The sequence below is a fragment of the Nomascus leucogenys genome, chromosome 11 (genome assembly GCF_006542625.1).
Source record: "Nomascus leucogenys isolate Asia chromosome 11, Asia_NLE_v1, whole genome shotgun sequence".
Lineage (NCBI taxonomy): Eukaryota > Metazoa > Chordata > Mammalia > Primates > Hylobatidae > Nomascus > Nomascus leucogenys.
In genome coordinates this window covers 26,302,895-26,321,675 of record NC_044391.1, presented here as the reverse complement: position 1 = coordinate 26,321,675, position 18,781 = coordinate 26,302,895, and the positions used below count along the sequence as shown (strand labels likewise).

At 36.7% G+C, this 18,781-nt stretch overlaps 1 protein-coding gene across 6 annotated transcripts in view; it reads right to left on the bottom strand.

The window, feature by feature from the left end:
- DYNC1I1 (dynein cytoplasmic 1 intermediate chain 1) overlaps window positions 1–18,781 on the bottom strand; it is a 318,572-nt gene that overhangs the window by 264,716 nt on the left and 35,075 nt on the right. For 3 of the 6 annotated variants that reach the window (XM_003252524.4, XM_030822119.1, XM_030822120.1), the window contains 2 exons: window positions 15,743–15,857; window positions 12,971–13,112 (listed from right to left, as the gene is read on the bottom strand). In XM_003252524.4, the coding sequence (XP_003252572.1) occupies window positions 12,971–13,112; window positions 15,743–15,857 (257 nt within the window). Of the gene's footprint in view, window positions 1–12,970; window positions 13,113–15,742; window positions 15,858–18,781 lie in introns of those variants that run through there. The other 3 variants (XM_030822121.1, XM_030822122.1, XM_030822123.1) reach the window with 2 other exon arrangements.

The window sequence follows — 18,781 nt, the reverse complement described above, 5'->3', positions numbered from 1 at the left end:
GGATTCACAGCTTCCCTTCTATGCTCTGGCTGTGCTCTTGTCTTTTTACATAAAACCTCTGAAAGATTAAAACTGAAGTCCAGTGAGACACTAACTGGTGAGTGTTTCTTAGACCAGTGCTTCTCAAATTTTAATACACATACAGATACCCAGGAATATTGCTAAAATGCAGTCTGACTTAGTACGTGTGGGGGTGGCCCGAGACTCTGCATTTCAAACAAACTCCAGGAGATACAGATGCTGCTGCTCTGTGGAACACACTTTGAGCAGCAACGACTTGACTTAGATAAGTGGTTCTCAAACTTTCATGTTCATCAGAATGCCCTGGAGAGCTTTAATAAGCTGATCCCCAACCCTAGAAATTCTGATTCAGTAGATCTGGAGTGGGGCCCTAGAATTTGTAGTTCTAACAAGTTTCCAGGTGATGTTTACAAGGCTAATCATGGGACCAACTTCGGAGACTGACAGAGCTAGACTATTGCTTTCAGTAGTCAGCATGCAGAAAGCATCACTGAAGCTCAAATATATTAGCATCTAAACTTTTGATTTGCTCAAGCCTGGACTCAGGCCCAGGCCACCCCTAGACCAATTAAGCCAGAATGTCTGGGGTGGGACCCACGCATCTGTATTTTTTAAAGCTTTCCAGGTGATTCTAATGTGCAGCCAGGGGTGAGAACCCCTGCTCTGAATTCATTCTCTGCTGAAGAAAATTAGCCCTTCTTGCTTCTGGGCACTGATTCTTTAATCTCAGTTCAAATTGTGAAAGTAATGGAATATGTTAATATAATTCATACTTGCTGTTCACGTATCTCTGGGAGTCAAATTTAAGAGCATTTCTTCTGCTGTAGACAAAAGAGCAGACTCTGGCTCTTGCTGATTGTAAGAAGCTTTCCTCGCAAGGAGTAGGATCAGCTATTTGACCTCCATTTTCCTTGAGGTTTCTGATGGGCTGATTTTTAGTGAGCTTTTCCACTTCTCCCAGCAGCTCCCCGATGGTCTGGCTCTTGTGATACTTAATGGACCGATCACCTGAACTCACTATACCCTTAATAAGTATAAATAGTGATTCTATCAGAATCATCCACTTAAAAAGTCCACAGATTAGTACTGGGGAGTTTGCATTTACTCAGCCAGAAAAACAAAGGTAGGAATGTAACACCACAACAGCCTTGCCTCCTGGCACACCTATGTTATTCAGTAACAGAAATCATAGTTATTGTCAGTAGCAAGCTGTGCGGTAAAGGGTGAAGCCAAGGATGCTATCAAATGTGCCAGTTGTATTATCTTTTCATTTTTCCCATTATTACCTGTGGGGTGGTTCCTTTCAAGGAATATGCAAATATGCAAATTTTTTTGAAAGGAACTTAAAGCCAATATGCAAAATGGGCAAAGGTTGTTTGTGTTTCCAGGGATAGCCTAGAAATATGTATTAAACATTCGCCAAATTCCTTCTGTATAAACTGTGTAGGACAGCTTCCCCACAGATGGCAGTATTTTAGAGAGGACCACGCCTGGCCCCGGGTGGGAGGTCTGTGTCCTGGATATGGTTTCACTGTGTCATCAGGTGAATCTCCTTTTGTTCCCAGCAAATGAAGGTGCAGGCCTCAAGGCCCTTTAACATTCTTCTCTGCCTGATATTTTAAATCTAGGATGATTATCCAACTGTCTTTTAGCTTTCTCTTCTTCAGTTAGAATAATTTATTTAACCAATGAGCAGAGATCTTATTTTCCAGCCATTTTATCAAGTAATTGTATCCCTGAAAATAAAATGATGGTGATATAGAAATCACCCTGTTTACTATAATAATTGGTTCTATTTTTTAGTCATTTCTGGAATGGCTCAATCAATGCATGCGGAGGAGAGAAGATTTTGATAAGAACATTCATTTACTTATTCAAAAACCATCTATTAAGAACCTAAAATACAAAATACTGTAACAGAGGGTTGAAAAAATATTCAAGGAACCTACAGATCTTATGAGGAAGGGGGGGGCTACGATAATCAGATACGAGGCAACGATAGAACAAATATAAAAATAAAAAAATAGGCGCCCTGTTGTTGGAGGTAAAACGTAACCGGACGGCCTGGTAAGGCCCAGCACTTTGGGGAAAGGGCCCAAGGCAGGCAGGCAGATTGCTGAAGCCCAGGAGTTCCAAGACCAGCCTGGGCGACACGACGAAACTCTACATCTATAAAAAATACAGAAATTAGCCAGGTATGGTGGTGCTCGCCTGTGGTCGCAGCTACTCAGGAGGCTGAGGTGGGAGGACAGCTTGAGCCTGGGAAGTGGAGGTTGCAGTGAGCTGAGATCATGCCACTGCACTCCAGCCTGGGTGACAGAGTAAGACCCTGCCTCAAAAAAAAAAAAAAAAAAAAAAGGAAAAAAAAAGCCAAAACATATATATATATAGTTGAGTAGAACAAGACTGAAAGTAAAACTTGCCGTATTCCATTTGACCTGGTCTTGGAGGCGGGGATAGGAGTTGGGCCTAAATTCATTATCCTCAGTGCTTTGTTTATTGGACTTAGGTGGCTGAGTTAGTTAACAATTTGTTGTGAGAACAATAATAACCAGGCAGACAAATATATAAGCCTGACAAAGTCTTCTCTCCTTGAAGCCCAGCTTCCTGGGAAGCCAGATGTCCAGCAGTATCTTTGGGACTAGAGTAGGTGATGCTGAATGTTTAACTACGACAGCTTTCCCTACCCTGCAGTACCACATGTATGCTGAGGGACATGGAACTTGCGCTTAAGACTTTTACATTTTGGTAAAAGAAATGAGACATATGAATATTTGTGCCTAATAATATACCGATAACATCTACAAGGAAGAAAGTAGCTTTCATCACTTGCTCAGAGACTGGCACAGTTTAAAGTTTGAATAAATATGAGCTGAAAATATTAATAAATGCCATAAGAAAGACAGATTAAGAATAGTGATTTTTATAATTTCCCTTCACTTAGTGTTTGCTCCGTGCCAGCCAGCCAGGCATTGGACTGCAGTTTCATCATCCTTTGGAAGTCACAGCAGGGAGACACAATTCCACTGAAAAGATTAGAGATTCCATTTGACCTGGTCTTGGAGGAGGGGGTAAGATTTGGGCCTAAATTCATTTTGCTCAGTGCTTAGTTTATTGGACTTAGGTGGCTGAGTTAGTCCACTAGGTCTTATAAGACTGCTATATTTTAGATGCCAACTTAGCAATTTGTTGTGAGAACAATAATAACCAGGAAGACAAATATATAAGCCTGACAAAGTCTTCTCTCCTTGAAGCCCAGCTTCCTGGGAAGCCAGATGTCCAGCAGTATCTTTGGGACTAGAGTAGGTGATGCTGAATGTTTAACTACGACAGCTTCCCCTGCCCTCCCCCACCATGACCTTATCTTTTCCCAAGACCAGACACCATCTTCACTGCTACCCAAGTCTCCCCTTTCTGGAATTCCTGGGATGACCAACCTAGCCCTTGTTGTTTGATACAATCTTTCTTTAACTACGTCAATTAAATTTCTGTCTAGTATTCCCCGCTGGGGAACCATTCTGGTGTTTGTTTGCTTATTTTTATGAGTTGCATTTGGCTGCCCTGATTAGTTTCAATTGATTTCTTAGGTTAACTTTCTGAGGGTCTGTCTAGGTGGGATCTCTGATCTCTGTTTCATAGGAGCCCTGTTATGTGTTCAGAGGCTAAATAACCCAATAATTCTGTACCTACTCTGGACTAACGGGCACTGTTACAGTTCTATGGTCCCAGGGTTGGATTGGCTGTTTTGGACATGCCAATTAAGGTCACATTTCCTAACTTCACTTCAAAATATAGAAGCTTCCCAACATGGAAAATACTCACTTATTTAACCTTGAACATATCAAAAACATTGTAGCCTCTGGCATCTTATCCAAAAATGCCTACCATGTAGTAGTTATTTCATAATTTGTGGGTCAATTTGTTTTTCAATATTTTTAAAAAAGAATAGACAAACATCAAAATTCTTCAAACTAGCAGTAACCTACTAAGAGACAAGCAGAATTTCATATTTTAAACTTTGCACCAATTCATTACTTTCTAATTTCCTATAAAATTCTCCTTTCATTGGCTCAGTTTTATTTGCTCAGTTTCAGTTTATGAGACAGAAAGAAGTGAAAATTTTAAAAAATCCTTGGCCATCTGTTGAAAGTGTAACTTAGGAGTGAAAGACATAATGTCTGTGTTGCATATACCTTGCACTCTGATGAGTGGTTAATTTCTTCCCATTCAGCTTTTACCAACAACAAGTTGGTGGTTTCCATTCTTCTTTCCATCTTTATTAGACCTCAGAGCAGAAAGTCTTAGAATTATTTCCTAAAGAGTGTTTTTGTTCTTACCTTTTCTAGTCTTTGGCTATAAGAAAGAGATGTTCTATAAATATTTGGAAGGCAGTAGTTAACAAATTTCTCATTTATAATGCTAACACTCAATGTGGCTAAGGCACTCTCATACATTGTTGGCAGCATTTAAATTAGTAAAGTTCTTTGGGAAGTAATATACCAATATGTGGCAGGAACCATAAAAAATAGAATTACTCCTGGACTAGTTTTGCTCCCAGGACCTCAGCCTATGAAAATAAAACAGTATCAATAATAATAATAATAATAACAAAAAATGATAATGATTATAATAATGACGACAACCACCTCCAAATCATCAAATCCCATGGTCAGTTCTTGTTCCTTATCTTTGCTGTCTCTGATTTTGGTCACTATTGGCTCCTTCTTGGCATAGTCTTTCTTTTAGTTTTCTTGGCCCTGAAAATCTTTTTTCCTCCCTCTCTCACTGTGTTTTTGGCAGTACCCTTGCTCTTTCCATTCCAATAAAGACAGGCATTCTCCAACCAGGATTCTGTCTTCTCCTCTCACCTTTGTACTCTAACCCCAGGCAATCACATAGATGTCCATATATCTTCTGCAAAATAACCCCAAAGTCCTCATTACCATTGAGCTCTTCTCTGAGTATACATATTCGAGAGCTGTAACTACACAGCAACATTTCCTTAGATTCAAATTAAGTGTGTCAATTTACTTGTTCTTTAGAAGTAAGAAGAATCTTTATGTTCCTTGAAGGTCTAGTATAGTATCTGATAGACAATAAATTCTCAATTGTTGACTGAATGACTTGATGAATGAATGAACAAATGAATATTCTTTACCTGGCTTTTCTGTAGATGGGTGTGATGTGTGAGGGCAAGTTGATTCCAAAAGAAACAGTTTTTACTTTTTTATTAAAAAATGAAATAATAAATCAGGGCATGTCTGCCTAACTCCCTTAATATCCATCAAAGCATTTATGGAAAATTCAGTCTTACTCAGTGTAATGTCACTATATGGTCGCAGGAGAGTTTTCAGACTCACTTCCATACTGAAGAAGGAAAGCATATCTTATCTAATAAAAATGCTGACCACTGGCCGGGTATGATGGCTCACGCCTGTAATCCCAGTGCTTTGGGAGGCCGAGGCAGGAGGATCACTTGAGACCAGGAGTTCAAGACCAGCCTGAGCAACATAGCAAGATCCTGTCTCTATGAATATTATTATTTTTTAAATGCTCAACATATTGCTGATTTGTGGTGAAAAATAAAAGCAGTCCAGCCATCTTCTCTACCAAATGAACTTAGTAACTTTAATTAGTCCCTGAAGCAACTGCACTGGAACTCAAATTTTCATGTTCTTCCTTTTCTCTCTAAGATGGAGAGAGAGCTCAAGGGCAGAATACAGAGCTTTCCTGAGTCCCGCAGTTTCTCTGAGCTCTTGTTCCACATGTCTTCTCTGTCAAACAAATCACTAGTGATTAATCAGCCAGTGCAAACAGTTTGGGATTATGTAAGCATAGTGCCAAACAGAAAATATCTAGTCAATGCCATCGCTAAATATCTAATTTTTAAAATGCTGTTTCCAAAAGTAATACATGAAATAATAAGGACATTTTAAAATCCATCATATCACTCATCTGTCACATTCATTAAAGTGATGTTAATTAAGAAAGGATGGCATTTAAATAATGAGTTAATGTTTTACCTCCTGGCCTCAATTTTTTCCTTACTTAGGACTGGCAATGATGATAAAGATTTTCTGATGTCGGAAATAAAAGTGGAACAGTGAAATAAATACTTATATCAGGCTCTTTTTAAAAAGCATTTTTCTTACTTTATGGTGGGAGAATTTTCCATCTGTTGGCTAACACCTGAGCCCTAATATGGAGCTCCAGAGCGAGCCACACTAAGCCACATGGGAAGTCCATCTGAGCTGGATTCAATAAGAAATGTAGGACTTCCCATCATAGAACAAGAGCATGTTTTCCCAAAATCTTACACAGAAGTCCTGCTGTCAAGCAAGCAGTTTCTCTAGAAGAAAGCTCAGCTACCCCTTCCTAAAATAGATGCTTACTGTGTTACTATAACCATATGGGTACATACAGTACACTTTGCCTGAAGACAATGATATCAAAAATTTTGAACTTATTGTGCTGCATAAAGAGAAAACCCTATAGTGTAAATCTTATTTTAATTAACAAAGAGACTGACTTTTAACCAACATTGAATTCGCAACTTCAGTCTCCCCAAAGTCCAATTAGCTGGTAGCATCCTGTCAGTCTCTCTTTATATAGTGATACTTTAAATTTTTTTTGTATAAGCAAAATTGTAATAGTCTTATTAAATTTCCCCAATAATCTTGTATTATTTATTATACTTTTCACCTTTACTAATACTTCCTTTATGCCTTCCCTTTAGCCTCTGATTTATCAGAGCATCTTAGAAGTTGATGATGCTTTCACTCAAATGGGTCAAGTCCTTTGAGGCCTATGTAGTTCCAAAGAATCCTGCAGAATCTGACTGTGGATAAAGGTGAAGGTCCTAAGGATTTCCTTTGAGTATTATGTCCATGTGGCCCCAGAACACATTTTTGTTTCCTGAAGTCACTCAAAAAAAAGTGGTAACTACAGGCAGGCAGGACAAGTTGCTCACAATGAATTACTGTAGCCCAAAAACAAGTATCTAAATTTTACCAAAGCTTTCTGTCAATAAGAAACTGAATAGTAACTATATGGAGGCCCAGTATTCAAGCTGAAGAGAGAACATTGAAGGAATCTGTCCCTTTGTCCCTGAATTCTAATCTGAAATTCACATGAAACTGAAAGCCTAAATGACTTTTAATCCATTCCCTTTGTACCATCGTTCTCCTGTGATGTGCTTCAGAAGACATTTCTCCACCTGCTGCACTTGCCGTACCCTTGGGAGGGGCCTCACCTCCCTAGAGAACAATCTATGAATATTAGGGTTTTGGGTTAAGAAATGCTGCTAATTGTGAGCACAGGCATCAATTTTAAATACACGGGATTTTACTGGGGCCAACTGGAGAAATTTGAAGATAGTGTTGATACTAGATACGGTGAAAATACATTGAAATATAAAAATACAGACACTTGATTGGAAAATCAGGTTCAACAGTTTTCACAGTAAGATGTCATTTATCATTATACATGATGACATACATATTACATAAAAGAATAAGCACTAAGGGGCTAAGAGTGCTGATCTCTGGTGGTGGAAACATGATGTTTTTATTTTGTTATTTTTGCTCATTTATATTTTCTAGTTGTATAAAATGCACAGGTGTTGTTTCTATAATAGTAAGAGATTTTTTAGGCTGGGCACAATGGGTCCTGCCTGTAATCTCAGCACTTTGGGAGAGGCAGGAGGATGCCACCACTTTGGGATGGAGAGGGAGGAGAATCATTTGAGGCCAGAAGTTCAAGACCAGCCTGGGGAATATAGCAAGACTTTGTCTCTACAAAAAAAAAAAAAAAAATTAAATCAGCTGGGCGTGGTGATATGCAACTGTATTCATAGCTATGCAGGAAGCTGAAGGGAGAAAATAGCTTGATCCCAGGAATTCAAGACTTCAGTGAGCTAAGATTGTGCCACCACTCCTGCCTGGGTGACAGAGAGACTTTGTCTTAAAAAAAAAAAAAAGATTTTAAAAATAAAATGTTGGAGGAGGGCTTGGATGTCTTGATTGATTGGAAAGTAGAATTTAATGATGGTGTTAAGACCAAAGATGGTCAAAAAAAAAAAAAAAAGACAAAAAGTTAATTCTATTACTACCCTCCATGACACTTCTCACCAAAGACAAACATCAGAAATCTCCCCTTCGGACTATTTTGTTAAGGATGTTATGCAATGGGTGTTATTATTGTGACAGGAAATTGCACAATATGTTATCATGTTGAGAGATGTTTTAACTTTGAAAACATTTTCAACGTTTCCTTCCATTTGGGACAGGTTGTAGCCTACACCGTGGTGTCCAGCTGAACTTTATGAGGTCAATACACTTTCCTATACTTTTGCAGGCCAGTACACCTTCTAGTTCAGCTCTGTCATTGAGAACCCTAAGGAATTACAACTAAACATGAGAAAAGTCCTAGTGCAAAGTCCCTTGTGAGCCATCCATGTGAATGAGAAGAATAAACGTTGGCTGAATGATTTTCACTTAGATCAATTCACTTCTGGTTGCTATCTGAAGGTTAGTGAGTAAGGAGTGGGCAATGCCGAATGTGGTCTGTAGGGGCATGGATTACAATCTGTCCTTTGCCTTGTCATATTTAATAGTTTTATATAATTACCTGGATAAAGATACAGGCAATGCTTACTAAAATTGAAAATGACACCAACATGTTCTATGAGAGGATCTAAAAAGATTTTTTCCCATCAGAAAAATGGCAAATTAAAATATGAAAATATTATAATAATTGCTAAAATTCACATATAGTTAGTATACACCAGACTCCTTTCTGAGTACTTTATAGAATATTACTTTGTATAATCCCCACAATAACCCTATGGGGTAGGTTGTGTATCACTCATATCAACTACTGTTAGAGATTATGTAGCACAGAGGTATACGTTGTGGTAACTTGAATCAACCTGCCTAGGTAAAAACCTAGCACTATAGCAAAACAACACTCTGTATGAACTTGAGAAAATTACTTACTCTCTCTGCACATCTCAGTGTCCTCACTGGTAAAAAGCAGAATTATATAGTTCATTCTACAAACTTATTTTTTTAAATCTTGGATGCTATGTTGCCCAGGCTGATCTTGAACTCCTAGCCTCAAACAATCCTCTTGCCTCAGCCTCCCAAGTAGCTGGTATTACAGTTCTGAGCTACCACACCTCACTCAACAAACATTTATCAAATACCTACTACATGAGTATCACTTAGTCCCTACTTTCAAGGAATTCACCACTTTCTGAGGATGAGAGACATGTTCAACTAAACAAAAGCCGTTTTTCAGGGCTATAAAGTGCTAATGCTTCACTCTTATGTATAAAAAGTGTAAACTGTTTCAGATAAATATTCTTTACCATATTGAGAAAACATTTTCTATTCCTAGTTTGCTACATTTTAAAATATAGGAATAAGTGTTTAAATTTCTTAAGTATACTTTAAGTACATACTGCAATGATTATTTTTCCTTCTTTGACCTTTTTGTATGCTAAATTATATGGTAAGACATTTTCCTATACTAAAATAACCTTGCATTTTTGAAACAATACTAATTAGCCATAGCATAGTATCCTCTTAATATGTTGGATTCCAGTTGCATACAGTATACCAAAGATTTTTTTCACTTATGTTTATAAGTAAAACTAACCCTTCAAACTAACCTTTTCAACAAGCTCTTAAAATCCAAGAGCATGTTGCTTGCCAGTATAATTAACTGAGCAATGATTAATTGATTCTACCAAAACTGATCAGGAGAAAGAAGATAAAACCAAAAATATAAGTTGTAAATGGGAAATGGGATATAACGATGGAAGCATAAATTGCAAAACAAATGGTGACACTTTAAGTGAAATTTTAAAAATTAAATCATTAGTATAACTGAAAACTTATATATTTCTACTCTCTACCCATTTTTAAAAATTTTCTCAACTGCTCTTAAAAATCATTAAGAGGTGGCTGAGTGCAGTGGCTCATGCCTATATTCCCAGCACTTTGGGAGGCCAAGGCAAAAGGATTGCTTAAGGCCAGGAGTTCCAGACCACCCTGGGCAACATGGTGAGACTCCATCTCTACAAAAAGTAAAAATAAAAATTAGCTGTGCATAGTGGTGCATGGCTGTAGTCCCAACTACTCAGGAGGCCGAGGCAGGAGGATTGCTTGAGCCCAGGAGTTTGAGGCTGCAGTGAGCTATAATTGCACTACTGTACTCCAGCCTGGGCAATGGAGCAAGACGGTCTCTTTAAAATTTAAAAAAAAAAAAAAATCAATAAGAGGGATTTTTGTTAAAGCACTATTTTTACTTCTTCTCTATAATAAAGTACATTGAGTATGCCAATTTGCAGATTAACTAGTTACAAGGATTATAAGAAATGTTTGCTAATTTTGGCTTTCTAAAGAAAATTTTAGCTTTGGTTTGAAATTTTGGCAAATGAATGAGAGAATTTATATGTGCCTTTAGCTATGGCCAGATGTGTTAATTTAATTCTTGTTATCTTCTGAAAGATTTTCCATTTTTTGAAGAGTTCAAATTCCACACAAATAGGCAAATTTATGAGCATAGAGTTATATTCTTAAGAATAACTGAACTCTTTTTCCCAGTCTCCTGTTTTATGAAGTGTTAAAGTTAATATAAATTGTTTTCAAAGATGTGTCTTCTACATAAAAAGACATTCAAAGTGGAATTTAAAAAAACTGAAATATAACATTCTCCTGCAATTTAACCTCATATTTATTTTATTAAAGAAAAAAACATAAATTTGTGTGGAATTTTCCTAAGTTCAAAACAAGGGCAGAATTTACTAAGGCATTCCTAATGTGTTCTCCTGAAGCAAACTTTGTGCTCAGTTTTTCTGAAAACTAGCATTTTTCAATGCAAATTTTCTTGCATTTCTATGAAACCTGCACTTTGCAAGAGATTTACTAATTGATTCTAGTTACTCAGTCTTGCAAGAGCTTTCCTATAAAGAATTGAAGGTACTATTGTGTTGGGTAGGAGCAGACTGCACCTCTTCCAAAGTGATTCACAAAGTTAAAAAAAAATCACTTAAGAAGGAGAAAGAAATAAAGAGTAATATTCTCTGAGAAGAAATAATTGCTGTTGTCTCCAGAGTACTAAAAGCATAGGTCAGCCTTCTTTAGAAAGTTTTCAAAAGGGCTCCTCAACTGTGAAGTCAGCAATAGAATTGAATGCTGCCAACTGCACCCTTGAAGCTAAGCAGTAATGACACGCACCATCATGGTACAGAAATGGTCAAATACATTAACTTAATGATAGGCCAATGGACCCCCCCCTAAGAAATGTGATTATATTGTGCCAGCTCTTGAATAAATGTTAGATCTTACACAACTGTGTTGCTATTACTTCCCCCCGCCAAAGACCTTTTGAAGTGTTCAAAGCAAAAGATGAGAGAAGACGTGGGCTGCCCCAAATCACAAAAGCGATTTGCTAAAATAAACCAGCTTTATGCCCTCAAAAACCTCTATGTTTCTTTTAAATTGAAAGCAGTGTCCACCGGTTTCCAAAGGGCCTATAAAAACAAAATATTCAAGTCTGAAGGACACCAACAGGCAGAAATAGACAAGGCAATTCCAGTCTTACATGTTGGTTTCAAAAGCAAAAAAACCCTACAGCTCAGGTCAATGCTAGATTATCTTCATGTCCAGATTTTCAGGTACCAAATTAACTACGCCTGCGTGGAAATAGTACACTTTCAGAAGAAAATGCTTATGCTAATACCTTAGGTGAAAAGAGAAAAATGCAAAATTTTATATCTTTGCCCCAGTAATACATATGGAGGCAAGAAATGCACACAGACAAGGACTGGAAAGGTACATAGACAAGCCAAAAGACTCACTTCTTAGAACAGCAGTGCTGTGGATGATTATTTCCTCTTTTATTTAAAACTTGATTAAAATATTTTACGATTTTTTTAAATTAAGAGTCAAAGCTAGAGTTCATAAATTGCCACAGGCCAAATCTGGCCCATAACTACTTGGAACAAAAGTCATTAACATTTAACATTCAGGAGATTATCACCTGAATATCTGAATTTGTAGCTTCTCAAGAAAAATTGGAAAATGCGGAAAAATTGGGTCCATCATCCCAGGTGAGCTCAACCAGCTTGGGCTATGAGGGGGCAATCTGGCCTTTAAGAATTGGGTGCAGTTGCCATACTCACATAAATTGCTGCCTGTGGACCCCAGCATGTGGGAACACTGGTGAAGACAGCTGGATTCAGAGAGTTACCATGACTCCATCTACATTTATGAAACTCCTCCTTTCTTCTTTTTACATCTTTACCTTTTGGATACCTCTTCAGTGATTAAATTACAGAATGTCTATATCCACTTTCAGAAGTTACATAATCTGTGAGTCTACATAGTATAATACAAACTTGGCAATGAACTCACTAAACAGAAGCAGCCAATCCTGATACTACTACTACCAATGATAATACAATAAAAATACTTAGGTGACTGAGTTTTCAAATTAGTCAACTTTACTAAGCAAATAACACGCTTGAAAAATTAAATTTAGAATTAGAACATCTCAGTATTCTATTCACAAAGACTTTCATGGAAACCAAAACCCAAGTAGGATAAGAAGAAGCTGGATATATATTCAATTATCTACTAAATAATGAAAAGACTTCTCCCTGCCTTTTTTAAGCCTAAGGTAATGGATATGTTTGTGTTCGCTAAGCAAGACACATGGTGCTAAATTAGCTCACTCAAAGAAGGATGATATATGTTGATCATTTCTAGTGTTCAAGATCATTGCTATGCCACTAAAAATGGCAAGCCACCATAAATTTAAACATAAAATGCCCAAGTACACATGCAGATACATGCACATTTCACCGTATTCTAAGTGTTGTTGTTGCTGTTTTTTTTTTTAATTGACACCCATCATGGCCTTTTAAAGGGACAATTCTTACCTTGTTAATGGCCCCAGATCGCCTGAGTCTTGGCTTCCAGCTTCACTGGGAGTGCTCACTGATTTCGAGGAGGGAGACATAGGGGTTGGGACTAAATAATGAAAATAACAGGTATCCCATGTTAAAAAATGCAGCGGCTGCACTGGTGAAGAGCAGTGTCAGACAAATCAAAACAAATGGGCCCAAATTAAAGTGGTCGTATGGCCAGGAGACATTGAGATGGGATAAAGAAAAAAAAAAAGGAAAGAAAAGGAAAAAAGTCCAGTGAATTTTTTATATTTTGGAAATTAAAATTTGAAATGATTTAGACAGAATTAACCTAGGGATTCTGAGGCCATGTCCACCCTAACAAAGTAAAATGAAGAATCAAAATAGCTATCCAGATAATTCAAGTCAAATATCTCTCTAACATGAACCATCCAGATAATTTTGATTCTTCACATTATTTTGTGAGTATAGATGTGACCTATTAAAAATAAAACAGGGTGTCTATGAAACTTTAAAAGGTTATTAAATAAGTGATTCTGAATAATTTTAAATGGTCAAGGACAGTCAGAAAAATCTGTTGTATGTCTGCATTTAGAGAGAAATGTACTCTGTGGAATATAAGCTGTTTGCCACGAGAGCCTAAGTGACAGATAGAGAAAGGGTAAATGTTGAACCTGGTAATTAAAAAGTCTCTTTCAAAACAAAGAAAAATGCCAGGCTGCTTTATTTTTACATTTAATTAATAGTTTCATCCCATTGTACTGTTTACTGTCTTTGGGACTTGTTTTGCCTTGCCTCCAGCAGCTCTAGAAGACACTGCCATGTGCATAGAAGTAAGCTGCCACTCTGAAGACAGGAGACAAGTTCAAAGATCAAGGTCAGCACAAGCTGAAAATCTGACAGCAAGCATAATAAAAGAAAAAAGCTAAAGCCAATGCAATTTTTTTTCCCTTTCCTTCAGATACAAGCCAAATGTCCTTCAGATAGAAGCTGCACCAAATAGCCAAGATGGCTCCAGGCCAGGCAATTCAATGGGTTCTCAATATCACATATGCCAAAGAAGCCATATGGATAGAAAGAAACTTCAGTATGTAAGTGTAGTTTCCCATTTGGTTTCAATCATGTGCAATTTCCTTTTATTTACTTAATAGGGTAAAGGGCTTAACTATTTTACCCAAATCCTATAACACAATGGCAGATCTGTCGAGAAGCTAGGAATTTTCATGTGGTCCCACAATTAATTCACTGATTACTTACCCTCTGAGCTTACTCAGAGGGTAAGTTGGAGAGATGGCTGAAAAATGAAAACCGGGCCCTCGCCAGGGTCCCTTGGCAGTAATGCAGGGATACTTCAAAAGTTGGTCATGGTTTAGAGATGTTAATCTGTTTGTTCTTAAAGTTTAATAACTGGCTTTACATAGGGTAGGGGAGACTAGGACATACTATTATTGCGTTTAACCAGTGTTCACATTGCAACATAATTTCAAAGGCTATTTTGAGGCACAAATATAATTGATTGCAATGTGTCTAACTCATATCAGATGTCAACTAAGTAGAAAAAAAAGTGTATCAGCTCCTAAGTAGAAAAGAAGGTCCATCAGTCAAATATAACATCCCCTAGGTTACATCTTCCACAACATAAAGAAATTAAACAAAAGAATCTAATCTTATTGGGGCTTATTATAGCATTGTTGAACATACTATTTTACCTATTACAAATTGAGATTGAGTATAAAATGCTTTTAAATAGTGTTTTAGTTTTGTATGTATTAAATCACATCCAGCAATACTTAATAATTTGTAAGCTTATTATATATTGTTCTTTTTCTTATTCACATTGATATAAACATTTGCCATTTTGTTGTACATGGGATAATTTTTATTCTTAGTTTAACTATGGAAATAAATGGTAATTTATTTTAATATAAAAGTAAATTATGGAATTAACTTCAGAAGAAAGTATTCTAAACAAAAGACCTGAATACTGTATTTATTTTTATGTATCTTTCTAAAAGGGTTTTTAACTATATTGGATATAATGTAGTTTTATAGACACCCTAGGATTAATCTTAAATGTATGGAAAACAAAAGGATAAAAGAAAAATAAAACTATTACATGAGAGATATATAGGTAAGTGACAGAATAAACAAAATATGCACAAGTTACCTTCAACACAAAGAAAACCAATAATTCAATATCCAAGCTTTAGTGATAAAATGAGGTCACAGACAATCAACTAGGAATGAATGAATTAGAGGAGGAGCATTGCAGTGAAAATGCCAATTAGTAATCAAATCAAAATACAATAAAGTCAAATTAATTTAAACTTGTTAATTGGCTGCTAATCTGTCACCATTTTGTTTTCCTTCAAATTCTCACTGTGCCTTCTATTTTCATCATAGACTAACTCTATGCCTGTGGTAGTTATGAAATTCATAACCAGATCCACAGTATTTAGATTGGCAAAGAGACACTGGAATTCAGCAATGAAAATGCTGAATTTAACAATTATAAAATAATCTACTAGTAACACAGTGGAGAAGGTTGACCATCTAATCAGTCAGTAAGCCCCAAACTACTGACAATTCTACAACCTTTCCTCCCATTTGCTTCCAGCCCCCTCAATTCCAAAAACACATGCAACCTGAACCATAAGCCACAGAATGTCTTTAAAAATAAAAATTAAAAAAAGCTAAAGACTTAAAAGAATAGTAAACATTGGACATGGTATATCCCACGCAAGTTGATTTTGAGGAATAGTAACAGGAAGCACTTTTAAGTACCTAGAGGTGGCTCCGGTGAGATACCAATGCTTTGCAGCAAAGCCTCTGTCTCTCGTCGTTTGCGATCCAGATCAGAGTCATCCTGAACGGGTTCTTTCTTCTGCTGCATATCAGCCTAGAAGTAGACGTCAGTAAGAAAAGTTAATAACATAACTAAATGTATGCTTTTCCTGGCTGAAACTAAAAATGATAAATGCATGGCAGTGAAGACAAGGCGAAAGCCCTAAATAGATATAATCACCTGTATAAAAGATGAATAAACACCATAATTGCCCCATTTAATAATTACTGGCCCAGTACTTTCTCTTTTGGTTGAAGGCTTTTTCCTGCTTCTATCACGTGGGATGAAAGTTTCTCTCACAGGTTTTGGAAGAGAAAACATCAAGGCAAAGTATTTCTGGCTGGGGATATAATATAAAAAAAAAAAATTCTGTCTGTTGTTTTAGACTTCCTTGTCCCTTCTGGGATATCAGTTATTGATGACTGTGTGTTTGTAATATTCAGGCCCCATGTTTGGGACTGTGAAAACCAGGTATTGTTGGGATCTTGCTGAAAAGTAAACTATTTATGAAAATTTTTAACTAGAAAACACACTACTTGTATTGCTAAGACAAGTTTGCCATGGTTTAAAATAAACTGGGCTAAAATCTCTATTAAGGCATGTGATCAATATTGATATGTCTTGGTACTTTATTCTAATTTTCACAGGATTCCATTATATATACTAACTGGAAGAAGAAAATTATCATGTAGAAAATATAGTAAAACAAATCATTTACAAGAAATTCCTTTCATAATTTCTGTCTAAAAACACATTGTGTTTTTCATACTGGCCTCTTAATGTCAGATCCTATGCCCAGTTGGTGTTTTTACAGATTAATGACAAATTAAAATGCAGGTAAACAAGATCTGTGGTGGGATTCTAGGGTAAATTTAAAAATTCCAAGTCTCTTCTCTCTTTCATAATACAGTTATTACTTAAGTTATCTGCCCCACATCTGAAACATGATAACATCATGTTGATGTGTAACTACCTCACAACAAAGCTTTGTGAGCTTACAGAAGTGAGGCTGTCTTAAAGCCTGTCAAAAAACATTTCATTATGAGACATACCTTCTTCCCCAAGGTAAGTTGGGTATGCTAACAAGTACTTACTTTCTTTGGGCATGTAGAATACATTTCAAAGCAAGTGAAGCATTAGCTACATTGTAGTATCTATAAACAGAAAGAGTTTATGCAACTTTTGACTTACTCCCAGAGGGTAACCTACACACTGATTATAAACTGAGTGCATCTTTGCACATGTCTCTGCGCTCAACAATTCTGTTATTATTAACTTTGAGCTAAACCACTCATATTTTTGAAGTCTAGTTGTCATTAGAGGGAAAACTACCACTTGAAGGCCGATAAGGGCTTATAAGAGTCTTAGAGTATTTCAGACACTCTGCATAACCCAAAATTATGAAATGGCAGTTTAATCTCTTATCAGTGAAGATATCAAAGTTCATGTTCTTTTCCAATTTTAACATTTAAACTACTGAAACAAGTCCCAAAGTTTATGTATACAACAGAGGCAAAGACAGAACTAAGAAGAGAAAAAAGACGTTGCAGAGTGAGGATTTGTATCTACTACAGAATCCTACTATGTTTTAATGATTCAACAAGGAGTGATTTTGCAGTATTAGTAATTAAAAATCTTCAAGGTGCCTTTCTCAGCAAGTGATATTTCTGTTTGTGGAGAGTAATCACAGCTGAAACCCAGAGAGGATAATCGAAGAAAGAAAAATTTGTCAGCTGAGAATTGTCAATCACTTTCCCAAAGACATTTCCACATTTATTAGAGAAACATGTGAGAACAGGCCAGGAAAGCCCTGGCCATTCTACCTTGCAGCAATTCGGCAGAAAGCCAAGGACAGAATGAAACTTCAGGGTGGCCCCCACTGAGCTCACCTCATTGCATTAAAGCCAATTTTTCATGAAATTGGGCCAGTGTCTTAAATGGTGGCCACTATATTTATTTTAAAATCAGATTTCATCCATAATATCACAGCCAAGAAAGCAGTTGACATCCAAAAGAGCAAAGGGTGGTAATTTTACACAACATGGACACAGTTTTCTGAATTCTGTGGAGATAATCAACTTGGGTGGTCCTAATTCACACTAACTTTCATATTCATGGCAAAAAAGGGCACTCAGTTTAGTATTAAAGAGCATTTCTTTTCTTTTTAATGTTAAATTTATTTGTTTTATTTAAAATATAAGCCTAAAGAAAGTTTATAAAAATCAAGGCTATTTAAAGCTATTTCTGATTCTCTATAAACAATACAAAACTAGAAAATCTTAAACTCGGGAGTCAGTGACAGTGGCCAGTCGATATCCCATGGATTCAGGATCTGAAGTTTCCAAAGAAATTTGCAGAATAGAACACCAGATGCTTGGAAAGGATGTCTGGGATGTGCCTCTCAAACCTGCCCTGACTAGTTCATATGTTCATTTATTCACTCATTCATTCATTCATTTTATAACTTCTTTTTGAATGCCTACCATATGGTAAAACCTATATTAGACATTGACTCAATGATTGAAAAACAAACAACAACAACAACAACAAAAGCATATAGCCCTGACCTTGAAAGCTTGCAATCTATTAAGAGAAATAGACAAGTGAAGGGGAAAATATAACACCTTGTACTAAATGGTTTGATAATGTCAACGATAGGATGCAGAACTAACCTAGTTATGGGTAAAGAAAGGTATCAGAGGCAGCTTTCTGGAGAAAGTGACATCTGAGAGGAGAACGGAAAGACATGCAGTTACCAGCCAGGTGAAGGACAGCCAGGTAAAGTTAACAGCCAGGCAAAGCATGATATGAAGAAGTAGGAGATCAGTGAAAGCAGAGGAAAGAGAACATCTTAAGCTCTCTGTCAAGAAAGAATGTAGTCCATCAGGGTATATGTAAGCAGCTGCATCTGACTGGAATGTGGATTTTAGGGAGAAACAAAATGGAGGCCAAAAGAGAGTCCCTTTATGCCTGTCCAG